The sequence below is a fragment of the Camelus ferus genome, chromosome 17, assembly GCF_009834535.1.
Source record: "Camelus ferus isolate YT-003-E chromosome 17, BCGSAC_Cfer_1.0, whole genome shotgun sequence".
NCBI lineage: Eukaryota > Metazoa > Chordata > Mammalia > Artiodactyla > Camelidae > Camelus > Camelus ferus.
The window spans coordinates 4367401-4386441 of record NC_045712.1 but is presented as its reverse complement, the minus strand read 5'-3'; the positions used below and the strand labels follow the sequence as shown (position 1 = coordinate 4386441).

General features: G+C 35.8%; 1 protein-coding gene across 2 annotated transcripts in view; it reads left to right on the top strand.

Annotated features, from left to right (window-relative positions):
• CNTN6 (contactin 6) overlaps positions 1-19041 on the top strand; it is a 256637-nt gene that overhangs the window by 191762 nt on the left and 45834 nt on the right. For both annotated transcript variants that reach the window (XM_032458065.1, XM_032458064.1), the window contains one exon: positions 2166-2316. In XM_032458065.1, coding sequence (XP_032313956.1) covers positions 2166-2316 — 151 coding nt within the window. The remainder of the gene's footprint in view (positions 1-2165; positions 2317-19041) is intronic.

The following is a 19041-nucleotide window of genomic DNA, read 5'->3' as shown; positions in this document are numbered from 1 at the left end:
TAATGAGAAATGTCTAAATTAGCTGCTAAAACTTGGAAGGTGAGAATTATTATTCTGCTTGGGCAGTGCACTGGCGGAGCCCACTATTAGGAGCACTGAAACCAGAAGAGGCTACTATAAAGTTGATCCCAGTATAAAGTTTTGGATACAATTTAAAACGTATCCACTAGGAATGTTTTCAGCTGTAAACAAAAAACATAAAAAAAAAAGAAAGTCTCAATTTATAGTGATTTAGAGAGGAATCTATTTTATCTCAAGAACTTCAAGGGGGATGGCTAAGCAACAGAACCGTGACTTGATGTTATTCTTTAAACTTTTCCCTCACACTTGTCACCCCCTGGTTCCAAAATGACTGCTGTAGCTACAGAAATCAAGTCCATACTCAAAGCAGAAGAGGGAGGAGACAGAATTGATCATATCTATCCCTTTCAACAGAAAAGCAAAATTACCCTTTTAGGTCATTGGCTAGAAATCTGCCATGTGATCACCCAGACCTCAAGGCAGCTGGGGAAACAAGCCTCTGTTGGAAAATGTTGAGACAGAAGCAGCTTTAGGATGATATTCTGGGACAACCAACCAGCGGTGTCTGTCACCATAAATGATTAATTGATATCTTTAATTCTAAGGTTTTCTTAGTGGTACGAAGACCAGAGATGATAGGAAGAACCGAGCAAAAAGACAAAGATTCATGTGCTTATGGGTGACAGACATTGATTCATTTGTTTATTCATTCAATCACTACTATTTATTGAATATTTATTAGGTACTAAGCACCTAAAACATAATAATCAACACTTAAGTGAGAGGGGTGGAGGGTGGGAAGGGATAGACTGGGATTTCAAAATTGTAGAATAGATAAACAAGATTACACTGTATAGCACAGGGAAATATACACAAAATGTTATGATAACTCACACAGAAAAAAATGTGACAATTAGTGTGTATATGTCCATGAATGACTGAAAAATTGTGAACACTGGAATTTGATACAACATTGTAAAATGATTATAAATCAATAAAAAATGTTAAAAAAAAAACATACTAAAGTGACCTTCACCTTCATAGAACCTGTAGTTCCACAGAGGTTAAAAAAAAAAAAAAAAAAAAGCTAAACTTTAAAATATCATGATTATGGCCAAGAATTGAGAAAGTGTTACCAGACCTCATAGTGAGTTGAACATAACCTAGATTAAAGACATTCTCTTCAAGCTGAGAACAGAAGAAAAAGCATGCACAGGTCAGTGAAAGGGCACAGAAGCTATACCTGAAATGCCCAGAAGCAAGTGAGCATAGAATATCTGAAAGAATTTCAGTTCACATAGACTTAAGCCTAGGAATGGGAACTGGACCTACTGGTTCCCACATGCATGGAGCTGGAGAGACTTGGATGCACCTCAGACAGTCTAATAACTTATCACCCTCATGAACTGATATTTGTTCAACATTTATTTAGTGAGGACAAAGCTGAAACTGACAAAGATTTTTTTTTTTAAGTTTCTACTCAGTTTTTTTTTTTTAAGTTTCTATTCAGCTTGCCTGCTTCAACAGAAGGCAGACTATTTCCATTTTGCTAGTTAAAGGAATGCCTGATGAAATCTGAAGTAATAATACAGTATTTCTGATTTATTTCAGAAGTATTTCATTGTCATATGTATATTCATGTTTAGGCTCATTACCTTGGTTAGGATAGATTACTGATTTCCCTAATCAAGGTTAAAATTCCATCTTCTGTCTCTTACAGAGCTATCTTCACCCTCTTTATTATAAATGTTATCAAGAATTTGACTTTTTTTAATATAATTTACTTCTTCCCTCACACCTGCTTGCTTTTTGCTTGTTATTGCAAAAACTAGCACCAAAACAAAAATAATGTTTATTGAGCACATACTTTGTGCCAGGCACTGAGCTATCCTTCTTTATTGATTATTACCTCATTTAATCCCTACACTAATTTTCTAAGATAATATCTATTGTTACTTTCATTTTACAAATGGAAAGAGTGATTCCAAAATGCCAAGTCCATACCTAGCCTGGCAATTCCTTGAGCAAAGTAGCTTATAAGAGTTTTGGTTACAGATATTAGACTCTATCTAGTATACCACATTACTTCTCGAGTTACTGCATGTTAATTGAGTCATTTAACAATTTTGTAATTTTGTTTTTAGCTTCAGCTCCTGATTTCTCCAAAAATCCTATTAAAAAAAATTCAGTTGTTCAAGTTGGTGGAGATATTGCTATTGAATGCAAACCGAATGCTTTCCCTAGGGCTACTATTTCCTGGAAAAGAGGAATGGAGAGCCTGAGACAAAGCAAAAGGTAAAAAGTCTCTTCTGTTTTAACATTTTGAAAAATTTTGTAATACAGTATCTTCCAAATTTTTAGAGTTTACTAGGTTTTCCAAAATTCCCTCCCTTATAGTAACTTAAAACTGCATATCCAGAGATACCAAACATTTTCCTATGATGGCTAAAAATAGAAGGATCTTATAAGGCTAAGAGCTGTTTGTAATTTGCAGTATTTTCAGTGCATGTACTTGTAACAGATATATTTTTTAAAATCCTTTAAGACCTCTTTTCTATATTCAGCTTGAAGCCTTTTTTCTGAACCAGCCTGCTGAGAAATTAGTGAGAAGCATTACACAAAGGAGAGGGACACTCATACTCACACACCTGTTATTGCGGTTTTTAAATAGTCACACACGTGTTCACCCTATGAAAAAATGAATTCACCCCATTAAAAAATGTAGAGAGATTCCTGTAGAGGAAGAAGAGAGGTTTCCTTTGATTATGGATGTGGCTGAGAAATCCTGGAGTCGCACTGGCATGCTTTCTAGGGGATTACTGACAGAGCAAAACAGGTGTTTTTCTCTACTTGCAATACATTTCATTCCATTGGGCTGTAAAACCCTGTATACCCAGAGCTGACAAGACTACAGTTGCCACTCTATTTTAATGACCCATGTATGTTACTGTGTGATCAGATATACAGTGGGGGTACTATTATGAATTAGCTATGTGCTGAAGATATGAAAATGGTTCAGTGAGCACTTCTTCAGAATCATATGTGTCATGAACTCACACACCTATCAGGCAGGTAACAGACAGGCCAAATGAAAGAAAAGACAACAAAAGTGTGATGAAAAAATGGCAATCTGTCAATCCTGGATGACAGTGAAGGACTGGAGAGTGAGTTTTACACCTAAATGAGACAGTCATCACTGAGTTCAAACAATGGTTGTTCTGGTGGAAGGTTCTACCTAGGTTATAGAACCTCAAACATTTCAAGTTAAGTTAGAAGTCTGAATTTTGGCAATGAATCTTCTGAGCCAGAAAAAAAGTCCACAGGCTAGATGCAGGAAAACCATTTTGTCCTTTCTGATCTCAGATGGCATTTGTGATCAAGGATGAGAGAAAAAAAGATGTTGAAACAAACAAACTGTTGATTGTGTAGAGTATTATCATGGTTTTACCTGCTGCTTGGCAAACCCTCCCCTGACATGATGAGATACATAAGAGAAAGCCCCTTCTAAGGCACTCTTCCTTTACTCTCTCCTGTCTCCAAGGGTCTCTATTGTTTCCAACTGAAAGTCTTCCCAGGACAGGGATTCTGTCAAATTTATCCCTGTATGCCCTGTGCATTGCCACAGAACCCACACTGAATAAACATCTGCAGAATGAAGGACTGTTATCAAAAAGGATGAAAATGTAAGGCATTATCAGCTTTAGAGAAAGGCTATTCTGGAAAGAAATGCCTTAAGACTTAAAAACAGATGCTTGGAAACCAAAGGTAAAAAGAAAGATGATAGGAAAACTGGTTCCCTGGCTCCACATGGGTTCCTTCCTCTGTACAGACTTCTGGGGAGATTATGGCAAGCACTCCCAACAGACTTGGATGTGTATTTTCTTTAAATCCTAATCAAGGTTTAAATACACTGCTGTAGAACAGGAAAACTCAAGAGATCCCATAGCATCAAACAGAGGCTCTGTACTGAGGGTTGGGATAAACTGATTAGCTCTGCCTCATTGACTAAAGTGACTGTAGGTTTTCACCTAAGGAGCAAGAATGACTGTTGTTTACCTTCCATAACCTTTAAAGACCTAATGCAAGGTATGTGGGGAGGAGAAAGAGAAGGAAGGGGATTTAGATGAAGATAAGAAAATGAGGAAAATAAGTTTTGGAGGGTACAAGGAAAGCTGCTTTTCAGCACAGGTTTTTGGGTTTTTTTTTATTTTGTTTTGCCTTGTAAAGAATGAATTTGGGATCTTACTGGCCTCAGAACAATTACTAATAGTTATATCAGATTCAGCATTGTTTCACTGTGATTAAAGGAATGGCTCATGTGATTTTTATTTACAGATCCTTCTTTCATAATTCTATTCACTCATTGCTTTAGAATTTTATTACAGGTTTCAGCACAGCAAACAAAATTATCCCCTGAACATGCATCCTAAAAAGCTAGGGGGAAAAAAAAACACGCCCCAGCAGAAGCATAGTAATTACAGACGTATATCTCTGCCAGGTATAGATGACCTTAAGCAGTAATTTGCAAAGGTCACACACAGCCCGCTCTGTAAGACTTTGTGTCTCTGCATGCTTCCTATCCTGTCCCCTATTCTGTTGCCTTCCGAGATGACTGGTTTCATTAAGTGCATGACTTCAAGCTGCTTGTTGGGAAATGAAGCTGATAGTCTTCTATTTGTGTGGGCCTCACGGCTTTTTTGTAGTCTTATTATGGTGATTTCCAAACAGGTTGAAGGTAAAAATTAGAGCAGTGATAAAAAGGAAGGAAGGCAGGCAGGCAAGGAGGGAGGAAGGGAGGGAGGGAGGGAGGGAGGGAAGTAGGAGGGAAGGAGGTAAAGGACATTACTGTTTACTACAGAGGCAGTATAGTATAATGAAGAGACAGCCCAGTCTCTATTCTATCCTGATTACACTTAACTTCAAGTAAGTCATATGTCCTTTATAGGCCACAATATGCAAAAAGGAATGGAAGCATCTCATCTTCCTAAAGGAGGACAGAAAGCCAAGTGGTCTCTTCAAGCCCATTCAGGACTAAGGTTGATTATTCTATAGCTTTGATCGGAGACATTAGAGGGTAACTGAATCCTTTCTGCATGATCAGAACAATCCTTCTCAAATCAGTGTTGCCAGGACAGATCTCAAATCCTAGCAAAGTAATTGCATTTACCTTATAAATAGCTACCACACTGGAAGGACACTTTGGGGAAGAGAATATGAAAACAGTAGGTAATGCCACAAAATATTTATTTTAACATTTGGAATATAGGAATAAAAGTCATTTGACTTAGAGTCTGTATATGTATTTATGTGTGGGTGTGTGCGCGCACAATTGTGTGTGCATAGGTGTGTGTACCATAGGGGTAGCCATAATTTCCAAAGCTAATGAAATTAATTATCCACAGAGGCTGGGTGGGGAATTACTTTTTATATTTGACTAACAAAATGCAAGGTTTATTGCATGAGTAGATACACTCTTCAATGATATCCCTGAAAGGGACATTACAGGTGATCTAGACCATTTTCCAAAGGTTTAGGGTCAGATCTTAAACTCAAACACAGAACACTGAGACTCAGCACATGGCTTTTAATGCCACATCAGTTTGATTATTTTATTTAAATAGTAAAATAGATATAATTCATATTCTTTCATACATCTGTTAAAGCATGATGCAATTGTATATATAGGAAGATTAAAAGAGTTAGATGTAGAAAACAGCTTAACTGATTCCAGGTAGGAAGCTTTTAGTTCTTGACCTTGGAAATACCTATGTGGGAAAATGTACATTTTTAGTCTCTGTTATAAAACTTCTATATGGTCCTGTCTAGTTTGAAACTTCACTGTCACTGCAATTGCTTCCAATAAAGTGTAACTACCTAGAGACGGTTGAAAGGACTCTGAAGAAGCCTATTCAAAATAACCTTTCTGTATGGCCTACTTATAAAAAGTGGTGGCAATATACATATTTTGACAATTTCCTCCAGTATTACATGAATCGAGACAGCATATATCACATAACTGGTAAATACGAAACTTAGAACTGATGCCAAATTTCCAATCTATGCTCCAGATCTTTTCCTCTTGACAAATAATGGAGAACATACTCAAAGTCTTTATTTTTTGACAACGTGGCTGTTGTCACATGATTTTACCTAATTTCACGTGTTGATAATTCAGGTCAAGCAACATTTCTGAATATAGTTAACTTTTTTTTTTTTTTTTGGCTTATGTGTCACATTTGAAGTCTTGACTATTTTAAGAGTTCCATCTTTACAAGTGTCTATATTCATGGCTGGCTGTCAGAGGAGAAAAGTTTTCTTCTAGCTAAAAATAGGCAGATGGCATTACAGAGTCCAGAGGCTGCCTAGTTTCCATGCTAAGAATGTGCAGCCATACCACATTCTTTTTGGAGTGACCAGTCAGTTAGAAATAGCACCTAAACTAAAGAGAAGCAATGATATGTTCCTGTGGGTGAAACTGGGATGTATCATGAAGAGCCCCTGCACTGGGAATTAGGAAACAGGGATTCTGGTCCTAGTTCTGTGATAATGAGTGGCCTAACCTTGGGTAAAATCACTAGCCTACTCTTCTTTGTTGTTGTTGAGGTAAGTGTTTCCTAGATTTATTTAAGGTGAAATAATCTGAAAACAACTTTCAAAGTAGTAAATACTCTACCCATGCAGTGACTGCCAGAATTGAAATTATATGTTAGAAATCAATGCAAAACATTAACTTGGCAGGGTGAAACTACAGATTATATCATACTAATAATTTTATATAGGTTTTACTGATTTGCTCAGGTGACAGTGCAAATCAGTGATTGAGCCAAAATGGTGATTGCTATGAATTGTCAAAAAAGCTAAAATGAGCTGGTTGGATGGATTTAGAGGTTACATCTAGACTTAAGCAGGATGAAGGTACTGAGCACCACTCATTAATTCACCATTATAGGCCCAGCACCCAGCACAAACCTGGAACATAACAGCTGTCCAATAAGTTATCTTCTACCTTGCTAAATGAATGAAAGTTAAAATTTAATTTGTTTTTCTTCATGTCCACTGGAATTAAGAGATTCTGCCGTTAAACTAAAAACTTATTTAATAATTAATAGACTCATGATGTGTTTATTCATCCATACTGTGAATATTTGATGAGCAACAATTATACCCCAAATACTGTACTAGGTGCTGTGGATAAATATTAAGGTAGTCAACTATGTGATATCTAATATCCCTTCATAAGAGAAAGTTTTTAAGTAATTTGGAGTCAAAAGATCTGGGTTCCAGTCTCAACTCTGCTTCTTACTTAGATGATAATGTCTAGCAAGTCCTTTAACTTTCCTGGTCCTTTGTCGATTCATTTGAAAAATGGAGAAAATAATCCTTGTCTCACCCATGGAGTTGTGTGACACTCAAATGATATAGCATGTGTGGAAAGGATGGGTGATCTGTATACACTCTGTTACCACTGGGTACATTTATTGCTGTTATACTAACCTTTATGCAAATCCAAGTTATACTTTCTTACCTCCACCAGCCAAGGGAAAACCACAGATTTTACCATAGGAAGTCAAAATGAATACAGATTAAGCTTATCTCTGCAAGGCATTCTGAGGCAACTGAGGGAATCAATTCCGCATCTGCTAAATTTGATTCATCGCTTCGTTTACCTTGTGGGTCCACTTAGCAAGTGAACTGACAGAAATCAAAGGCCTAGATTTGTCTCCTTATGCCCAGTGACTGCTGGCTACCTGGTCAGGGATCACCTCATGAATTTAATAGAAAACGCAGAAAATGTGAACCTGCTGGACAGAGAGCTCAGAGTTGTCCTCTGACAGGCAGCATTTAATAAGATGCCAGAATCACCTGAGTTTCATTCAAAGGGGCCACACAAGCTCGGAACAACAAAGACAAAGAAATGGACCAATTTTTTTCTATTACTGAAAAGATAATAATTGAATTAATAAGTAACCCACCACATTACTTCTTCACTTTCCTAAAAAAAAAAAAAAATCCACCATATTTCTCCTTCATTTAAATGAAGTAAAATAAAATAAAATCCACCTATATGCCAGACAAATGGTCATTATTAATGAAAATAACCATTTCAATCATCTCTATATGTCAGGCAGTATATGAGACATTTCATATAGCCCAAAAATTAGTATACTGTATATATGTATTTACATGCAATATAATGTGTATGTGCAGTCAAACTGTAATAATTCTACATAATAAAACTGAAAAAAAAATTAAAGCACACTTTTTTCATATTCTGATTCATTTTTGGAGGACAAAGTTGTCACAGAGAATATGGTTATGTTTGTACCACTTTAACCCGGTAATCTCAAACTGCTTAATACAAAGGGCACTTTGAAATTCACAGTCAAACTCACTCAGTTATATAGATTCTACCCCTACCCACTGGCAGTGGGTTTCAGGATATGATCATATTTCACAGACTTGAAATAAGAGGACTGCTGGACTCTGTGGAGCCAATTTCATTACCTCTTTCCACTCAGATATGTATTTATTTATAAACAGATCTTATCAAATCATGGATTTTGTGTGCTTTATCCTAAAACAATGACACCATTAAACCCTGCATGGCCCTGAGAACCTGGCAAAATGCATGTACCTTATGGGAATATATGAACCCACTAGGTGGCATGGAATCTAGTAGTGATGCTTATTCAATGGTTTTGCCTTCAATCCCCCAATTTGGTGGGCCCATTTGATTTCCACTGGCATGGCATTGACTACTCCAAGACCTCCCCTCTTATATACAATAGTACCTTGTGGGAAAGGTCCAGGGAGGTGGAGGGAGTTGAAAGATGGCAGGGAAAGAGTAGAGAGGGCAAGCAGAAATGAGAGAGAAAGAGATGAGGAGAAAGAAGGATGAGAAGAAGGAACAGGGCATTCTCTGTGCCAAGAGAGAATTGGTTGTTGTTGAGCAAGTCACTTGATCTTTCTTCTCCTCATGTGTAAAGACGTACACTTGGAAGAACCTACCCTTAACATTGACACAGAAAAGGAACAGAAAAGAAATGAGCCTGTCTTCATCCTCCTTGCTAAGCTACCTGGACAAAGTCTGTTTATTTACAGAGCCCCCTGCCCTACGTTTAGTTACCATTTCACTTACTCCTTGGAGCCTTTCACAGTCATCTTAGCTTGCAGGGTATCAACTAATGGGGATCTGGCTGCCTGGATGTAAGCAAGCCAATTATATGATACTCCCTCCCTGTTTGACCCTTCTCTATGTATCTTTCAATAACTACTTTCTAAATCACTATTCTTTTTTTTTTTAATCTTTACCCCCCGTGCTCAGTCTTAATAAAATATCCCCTCCATTCATGCCTTTTTAATGCAACTTTAGCCAGAATGTAGCAACTGGTAAGCAGGCATTCCTATCCCTTCCTCCTTGCAGAGCTTCCTAATGGAACAAGCAAGTAGGCCTAATTTTATTTTGTATCATCACCACTTAATGTAATAGTGCTTAGTACATCAGGTAGCATGAGTATCAAATAGGCAAATGAACCATATGTTTCCATGTTTAAGGAAGAATGACAGGCTGCATAATGCCGGGTTTATTACAATGTCCCTTCTGCGCTGCCTCTTCGTAATAAAATTTTAAATTGTTCATACTCAAATCCTGAGAGCCTTGTTAAGGTGAGCCTTTCTAAGGGAATACATGCTAAACTTGTCAAGAGTCATCTGTTACCCTGCCTGTGTCACACAAAGATGTAACAAGCTAAAATCCTATGTGTGCTCCTGTCAGTCTTGCGCTATTTTTTCTCTGGACATCCAATTCTTATCCTCACTGGCCTTCACTAGCCTGGAGCACTGACCCTTTAGCACAATTCTTGCAGAACCACTTACTTGCCATGGTCTGAATAAACTCCAATCTGTTAAAGATGTAAAGTCTGCCTGTAAACCCAGCCTACCCAGCTGCGTGTGCACTGTTTTACACTGTTGCCTTGAGTTAGACTATTACAAATTTAGTTCCTTCTTCAAAAAATTTTAATGATAGTAATAACACATTGTGGATTTAAGCCAAGGGCAAACATGACAAAGCAAAGGAGTTCCAGAAGTAAATAGAATCTTACATATTGTTGTACTGTATCCTATCACGGGAAATATGTAAGTTTCATTGTAGAATTGCTGTGAATTCATAGGCTAGATTGGTAGGTTTCATTATCATGCAGTAAGATGATTATGTGTGAGATTTTAAGATCATACATGCTTATGTGTAAGAATCTTGTGAAAAATGTAGATCCCAGAGCTTTGATCTAGATTTTGGGTCAGAAGGTACAAAGCAGGGCTGGGGAATCAGAATTTTTATAAGTTTACTTGCTCTGCTCTCACGAGGAGCTGAGAAAGTTCAATACAACCTAGAAAAACACTGCTTTGGTGCAAACATATTACTTAAAAAATAGAACCCTTGTTTTACTTTCTTTCCACCCAGAACTCTACTTCCTATACCAACATGTTCAGCTCTTCATCTTATCTCATTGCTGAGGATATGAAAGTTCTTAGTTCAGTTACTTTTTGAAAATATGAATACAATTGGCCTTGGAATGGCATCTACTTACTTAAGTGCTGGCTTTTAATCTGAGTGACATTTATATCTTTCAAAGTTTACATAAATATTCAACGGCAATAATTTTATGGACAGAAAAGGTTAGTTATTAGTGCAATTTATACAAATGACCTTTAGTTCTTGGTTTGACTTTGGAGGAAAGAAGTGATTACCTGATATGCTTAAAGTATAACGCTCCTTATGTAGAAGACTGTTATGTGACAGGTACTTGTTACACCCACACTTTGTTAGAGACACTGGTGGGTGTACAGAAAATAAATAAATAGAGACAAATAGAAAAAAAAATAGAATTGCTATTTTGGTAGAAATTATGATCCAGTTGAGGAAATAAAAGACAGACCAATTGTGTGTCACTTAGTCTTATTAATATCTTCAAAAAAGAGGGACGCTGTCAGAGCATGTTTTTTTTTAAGTCACTGGCTATTATTTCCCTATTTCCTTTATCTTTGTCCTTTTTTCCCATAGTAGTTTTTTTTTTTTCCAAATAGAGTTTATGCGAGAGCCACTTTCATAGAACAGTTAAAACTGAGCCAATCTGGCTAATGTCCTGGAGGGGAATCAGAGCCCCTCCCCACTCCCTACCATTTCTTCTCTGCCAGAAGCAGCCCTAAGAATCCCCTGGATCGGATCTCCTGAGAGCATAGTTGGGGAATCACTGATTTGGAGTGACAAATCTGATTCTCAAGTGTGACTTGTCCAAACTATTCATTTATTTATAAGCATAGTTGCAGACCAATTTGACAGGCCATGTGAAAGATTCTAGGTTTATAAATCTGAATGAGCTCTGAGTCTCATGGAGGAAACAGGCAGGTCAATCGCTCCAGTGCAGCGGGGCATTTGTTACCACATTCAGAAGGTGATGAAGAGAGTCACTAATGCAGCTTACAGAAGTGAAAAAGGCTTCAGCAGGCTGGGGGTAACTGAGCTGAAGGGAAGGTAGGAAACTTCCTTGAAGAGGAAGGTAGGAGGAGCAGGTTTACTGTGTGGCTGCCTTAATCCCCAGTCAGTGTCATACTTGGTGCCAGTTTGATGGTTTCGATATAGACTTCCCCTCCTCAATTCAGGATATATTTCATCCATGATTTCTCTAAGTAGAGAACAAAATCTTTTGTGAGTCATCCAACAGTTGACTCTTTGACTACTCAGGGGATACTTAAATATACATAATTACATACAGTTTTAATTCCATCTCATATTAAATTAACCAATACAGCCAGAAATCTACCTTTCTCATAGTTGACCCTGAGTCTAATAATAATAATAATAATAATAATAATAATAATAATAATAATAATAATATCCACTTATAGAATATCTATCATGAGTAGACAGTGTGTTAAGATGTTATTTACATTTCATTTAATGTTTACAAGTTATGGGTTTATCACTTATTTATATTTTTAGATGGTTAAAACTAAGAGAAGTAAGGCATCACATCCACAGTTACAAAGATAGTAAATGGTAGAAAAGTGTTCAATTCTAGGAGACTCTGATTCCAAAGCCATGTGTAATCTTAAACACCACACTGTAGGTTTTTAATTTGCTTGCTGATGGAGTATAGTATCCATCTGTGGAGCTAAAGGCAGACTGCCATACTATACAGATCGTTTGTTCCTTATTTTTTACAATTAGACAAAAACTCTTCTGAAAACAGATATACACAAACTCTATTTTTATATCAAAAAAGGTGTAGAATAAGTCCATATGTTGTCAACATACTGATAGATGAAATTTTAATTTATGTCAATAAAATAAAATAAATCAGTCCTCTTAGTGGCTTAGCATTCTGTGTCCACAATATTCAAATGACTGATTGGATTTTTAATGTAACATACGACATAATTTTTGGTGATACACAGATATGAAAATTCAATAAACAGGGATAAACTCCCTAAGCTCCATAAAGGACTTGATCTAGGTATGGAATTATGTATTAAAATTAAGAAGAAAGAATAAGAGTTAGCAGACAAGGAGGCACATCCAAATTGGTCTCCTATTCTCAGCTAGGTTGTAAGCTTAGTTTTGTAAAGACTATCAGGAATACAATAATTCAGTAGCCAAAAGGGATCCAGATTCCACGAGCATCCATCACTTTCAAAACACCACCTATGTTCAAGATAGCAGGTAAAGCATTTCCCAGATACGCATGTTCTGAAATCACTGAATTACGGAGCTGCAGTGAAAGGGGTGATAATCATGAATGTTCCAGCCCAGTGCCCTACTTTTTATAGTTGAGGGAAACCAAGGACTTCAAGGGTAAACTTACTAGTTTAAGTTCACCTGGCTATGTTTGAATCTCATCTCTCTATCTCAAAGTATGCTGCAGATACAACTTTACATCTGCAAAATTTCAAAGCCTTGAGGAAATCACACAATAGGCTCATCATCATAAATGTAATGAAAGTGGAGCCAGAATGTCCTCACAATGTTCAAACTTCTCCATTCCGTTCTGCACAACTCTTTCTCCCATTGTGTTTTCAATTGGTTCTGTTCTAGTTATTCTAGGAGCATACTTTTTAAAACACTTCTTTTAAGCCTTGTGTTCACAAACTTTTTTGTACTTTGCCAACTTTATAATCTCCTATCTTTTCTTCTGATTTGCTTGGGCTGTACGGCGTGTTAGCATTTGAATCTATATTAATTCTCATTTGTGTTTTCTCAGGCATCCTAAAATACTGCAGCAAATGGAGACACTTTTCTTTATCTTTCCCTTCTACTGAACAGCTAAATATTCCTCTTAGGCTTCTTTCACTGGATTAATTTAGCTAAGCTTTCCATCTGAAACTGTTCTGTGTTAAGGTTAAATCACATTTCCTTAACATTTTATAGGAATCAGCCTAGCAGCACACTTTTTGGCATGCCATCGAAATAAAGATGTATCATAACACCAAGTAACTGTATTATTTAGCAAAGACTTTAATCTGCCACTTCCTAATTTATGTCACAATTCAGTCACCCTGAATCTGCGTTTGTGTTGTATATTAGCCACTACAAAGCTGATGCTTAAATTATTTGTGTACATTAAATAAGGAGTCACATTTTGATGAATTCTAAGGTCTGAATATCTGATGCTTGAATTCTGCTTTGGAGTTTAGGACAGTTGAACAAAAAAAACTTAACTTTGAACATCTGGCTGTTCACACCAGTAATTACAAATTAGGAATAAAATGCAACTGCAGGAATAGAAAAAAAATTAGACATTGGTGGCAGTAATATTTTTTATTTCCATGCCAATTAAAATTTGTTTGAGTCAATTTTTAATCTCCAGATAACACTTCTAAACAATGCTTTGCTAGTTAAACCCCTTCAGTTAAGTGTTTAATGGCCCCCAAATCATCTTTGATTAATCAGTTCATGGGAAACATATCTTCAGCTATTTAATCTGTTTAAAATGCATATTCTTCTAGACTGTTAAGAGTGGTGGAAAAGGGGGATCTTAAAGTCATCCATGCATCTATGTTTCCTTGTTCTTCCTCTAGTCACTTGAGAGAAACTCTCTGATAAAACATAACAAAATTGAATTTATTTGTGCTACCGATTGGCGATGCCACTTCATGCAGGTTTTTATTTTTATTTACTTTTCCTACCCCAGCCACCTCCCACTACACATATAAATTTAAACACACTGTGCTTGATATGACACAGTATAAGAGACCAAAAGAACACTATTACTTGTATGGAGTTCAGACAGAAGCTAAGGAAATAGAACAGATATAATCACTATATTTTCTGTAACTCAATTAAATAATTAGGACCTGCCCTCAACAGGGTCCATATTAACATAATAATTTTTAAAATGCTATTATAGCCTTTATTAAAACTTCAGTTTCATGATTGGAATGGCATTAATGAATGATTAAGATCTGCTCCAAATCCTAAAATTTATCCTTGATTAAGACTGATTTGAATGTTATTTCTTTACCTCAACTCCTGTGCTACCATATTTATATCTATGACTAGCTTTTAGTTTTAAACAAAGAAGTTACTTGCCTTAGAGCTTTTCTGTTAGTTTACCCAATTTATTGGTAATAGTAACAAATACATATCTTAGCCTAGAAAGAAAAGATTATAAAGGTTTTGGGGTAAACACAATCAGAAAACATGCATTTATTAAGTACCCACAAATTACAGGTATTCTTGAAAAATACAAAGAAGTAAAGAATAACAGCTACCATTTGAAGGGTACTCATTATCCTCTAGGCTTATCCAAGCATTTTTAATACATTTCTGAAATCTAATTCTCAAACAAACATAGAAACAAACTTATAGTTACCAGGGGGGAAAGGTGGGTGAGAAGGGATAAACTGGGATTTCAAGATTTGTAGATACTAACTACTATATGTAAGATAGATAAACAAGTTTCTTCTGTGTAGCATAAGGAACTATATTCAGTATCTTGTGGTAACCCATAATGAAAAAGAATATGAAAAGGAATATATGTATGTATATGTATGACTGAAATATCATGCTGTACACCAGAAATTGTCACATTATAAACTGATCATACTTCAATAAAAAAAAAGTATGTGCATGCCTTACTTTCATGAAGAACATTTTAATTAAAAAATAACTCTAAGAGAAAATTCGTGGAAAGCTGTGATAGAAATTATTATTTACAAATATTTGCTCCCACTCCTTGCCCTATACTGACTATACTTCAAATAAAAAAAAAGTACTTGCAAAAATAAATTAAAAAATGAGAACTAGTAACAGTCATATCAAAAAAAATTAATTCTCAAGACAAACTGATATTGTTACTACTGTTATCCACATTTACATGTAAATTTTACATAGAAATCAAGCAAATGCGTCTTAAGTTAACAGTCAACAAGACAGAACCAGAACACGAAGCAAAAGCAAGCTGACTTGAGAATCCTTGGTCTTAAAACACCTATATCATTTGCTTCAAAAAACGTAGCTTTCAGTCTATTTAGAGAGTAAAAACTCGTCTAAAAAGAAAATTATGACAAAGGAGCAAAGGCAATACAATGAAGCATAGATAGTCTTTTCAACAAATGTTCCTGATACAACTGGACAGCCACATGCGAAAAGGAGAACTTAGACACAGACTTTACACGCCTCACAAAAATTAACTCAAAACAGATCACAGTCCTAAATGTACAACAGGGAACTGTAAGACTCCTACAAGATAACATAGGAGGAATCTTGGGTATGGCCATGACTTTTTAGATACAATGCAAAGGCACGTGAAGAAAGGCACATGAAGAAAAGACATGATAAGCAGGGCTTCATTAAAATTTTAAAAACTTCTGTTCTATGAAAGACAATGTTAACAGAATGAGAAGTTAAGCCACAGACTGGGAGAAAATATTTGCAAAATACACATCTGTGAAAAACAGAAACTCTTAAAAGTCAAGGATAAGAAAACAATTTGAGTAAAAAATGGGCCAAAGATCTTAACACACACCTCACCAAACAAGACATACAGATGGGATACATGTGAAAAGATGTTTCACATCATACGTCATCAGGAAAATGTACATTAAAATAAGGTATCACTATCCACCCATTAGAATGACCAAAATATGGAACAGTAACACCAGAAACTCTCATTCACTGGTGATGGGAATGCAAAGTGGTACAGTCACTCTGCAAGACACTTTGGCAATTTCTTAAAAAACTAAACATACTTTTATCATACATTCCAGATATTGCACTTCTTAATGTTTACCCAAAAGACTTGAAAACTTATGTCCACACAAAATCTGCATACAATAAAATTTATAGCATAGTTATTCATAATTGCCAAAAACTGGAAACAATCAAGGTATTCTTTAGTAGGCAAATGAATAAATAAACTGGTACATCCAGGCAATGGAATATTATTCAGTGCTTAACAGAAATGAGTTAACAAGACATGAAAAAACATATAACAAATGTATCGCTCTGGTAGGGAATGTTGGTAATCTGAGAGGCTATGCATGTGTGAGAGTATACAGGAAATCTACCTTTCTCTCAATTTTCCTGTGAACCTGAATCTGCTCTAAAAAAAAGTCTCAAAAAGAGGAAGAAAAATCAGAATTTTCTTTTTGAAGGCAACAATGATTCTGACAATGATTCAGTAGAAATCATGATCAGAAGACCTGTATCCTGGCTGTGGCTAAGGATGTTACTAAACCTCCTTGCATATAAGTTTATAGATGTGGAAAAAAAATGCTCATCTTTAATATTTGGAGAGAGAGAGAGTACTAAGAACTGTAGTAATTAAGAGGAAGGATGTGATTGATAGAGAAAGCTATATATCTTACCCCAGTCTCCTTAGGAAACAAAGCTAAGAGTTAAGCAAGTAACTACAGGCAGCAATGAAGGATATTACACTAGCCACAAACTCACTTTAAGCCACAGCGACACACAACTGGTTGGCTGGCATCAGTCAGCCACATAGACTGTATCCAGCCAGAAACTACTTGTGAATAAATAGTCCTTCAAGGAAAGAAAATGGGATTTATCTGCTGGCTACCCCTTTGCTGGTAGGGTTGCATTACCTGGATCTTTGACAGCCAAAAGAACCTTAGGACATGAATATGGTGTGTCTGTTTCAGTGGAAATCAAAGCAGGCTTGAGAGGATGGATGGGATTCAGATAAGCAGACTGGAGTGCAAATCTTCTGCTAGATACTTGAGGAAGAGACTCTGTTTTCGTCTGGCAAGTCTGTGAAGGATGTACTCTAAGAAAGATCTGCAAATTTTGAGCATTTGTTTTCTCTTTGGTACTTAGCAACTCTTCCCTGAAAATATTTGTGCTCTTTCCTAAAAAGCAGACAAAATAAGAGATAATAACACATTTAAGAATTATTTCCATAAAACTTCTGGTATGTGTTTTTCTCATTTAGAACTGATTAAAGATTTTAAGTGTGTTGTGCTTTCCTGAAGGTGATCAGTATCATTTAGTAGAGAGGCTAGATTTTATTTCCTGTGCCCAATCATCTCTCTCTTGAGATGGCACTTCATTTTGTCTCTCTTTTTCTTTTTTTAATCTTTTTTTGAGTTCTTTGGGTTTTTTGTTTGTTTTGATTTTTTTTTTTACTACACTGATGATTTTATAAGGGATGATAAAATAAGGTTTCATAACCTACTGATTATTTAAATTTGCCCTGGTCAGAGGTGTGAGATATTTTCTGTGTAGAACTGCCATTAGAGCTATTGAAAATTTTTGACATAAAAAGATGGAAAAGAGAACTTTTACTTTGTCTTAAATGAGGAAGTTTTGGTATTTACTTGTTTTTAGATCATTTTTGTAGCTTGTTAAAATAAGGAATTTTTAAAAGATAGCTTATTAAATGAGATTAGCATAGATATTACACCTTAACTATGATAAACAGGTGCTAAAATTATTAAAATGTAATATCAATATTTGATCTAAAATGGATTCCAGTGAGACATTTTACCTAAAACCTAAATTGTGCAGAGTCAAAATTTATACATACTTTTCTACTTCTTATCTAATTCATTTTAATCCAATCTATTTTACATTTTCTAGATATCAGTAAAATTAGACAGTCAATTAAAATTTCATGGTCTACAGTATTATCTTTACACAGAACTGGAAGCAATACTCCAGTTAATAATCTAACTATAAAAATAGCAGTATTGCTCTAGTTTCAGCAGTAAGAAATTTTAATTGCCCAATGTCCTAATTTCTCTGAGTTTAACAAATTCGGCTATTGCTAATCTTTGTCTTCAAATTTTGTAATAAGCTATGGTGAATTCTAAACAAAAAAAGAATCAGAGCCTCCCTCATTTTCTATGCACATGGGGACGACATATATAGATCTGTTTTCTATATGCAGGCAAATCAAAGATCAGATATAATTAGGTTAGTTGTAGTGATATATGAGATGTGAGTGCTAATCTCTATTATGTGTATAAAGGTTATAATGAACAGGTATCACATGCAACTTAGGAAAGAAAGGGTAAAAACATCTGACATTAGTCTTTAATTCCTTAGAATGACACAATAATTGACACACACGTTCCAGGTAAAGACTCCTCTGAGTTCATTTGATGTGATGTCTGTCTTCCTAGTATTTTATTCACAATAGCTCATCAAGTAGAAGGCAAAGGGTATGAAAGCAGAAGCCAAATAAGTAGGCCATCTATTACTTTTGTTTTCCGTGTATGCTACTAACATTCCCTGACAGCGAGAAGATTGAAATGTTGGACATTCACTTTATATAGTCTGCCTTCAACTTATCAGTTAACCTTGAAATGTTTACATGTGTTGGTGGCTCAGTTTTCTACATGTTCTACTTTTCTAATGCCACTATAAAATCTCCCAATGTCACTTGACTGTCAGACACAGCCCGTAGGTCTGAATTTCCACTTTTTATGCCCAGAATGCAATTAGAGGAATAGCATGATATATTACAAATGCTAACTAGTAATTTTTCTATTGTTGAGTGG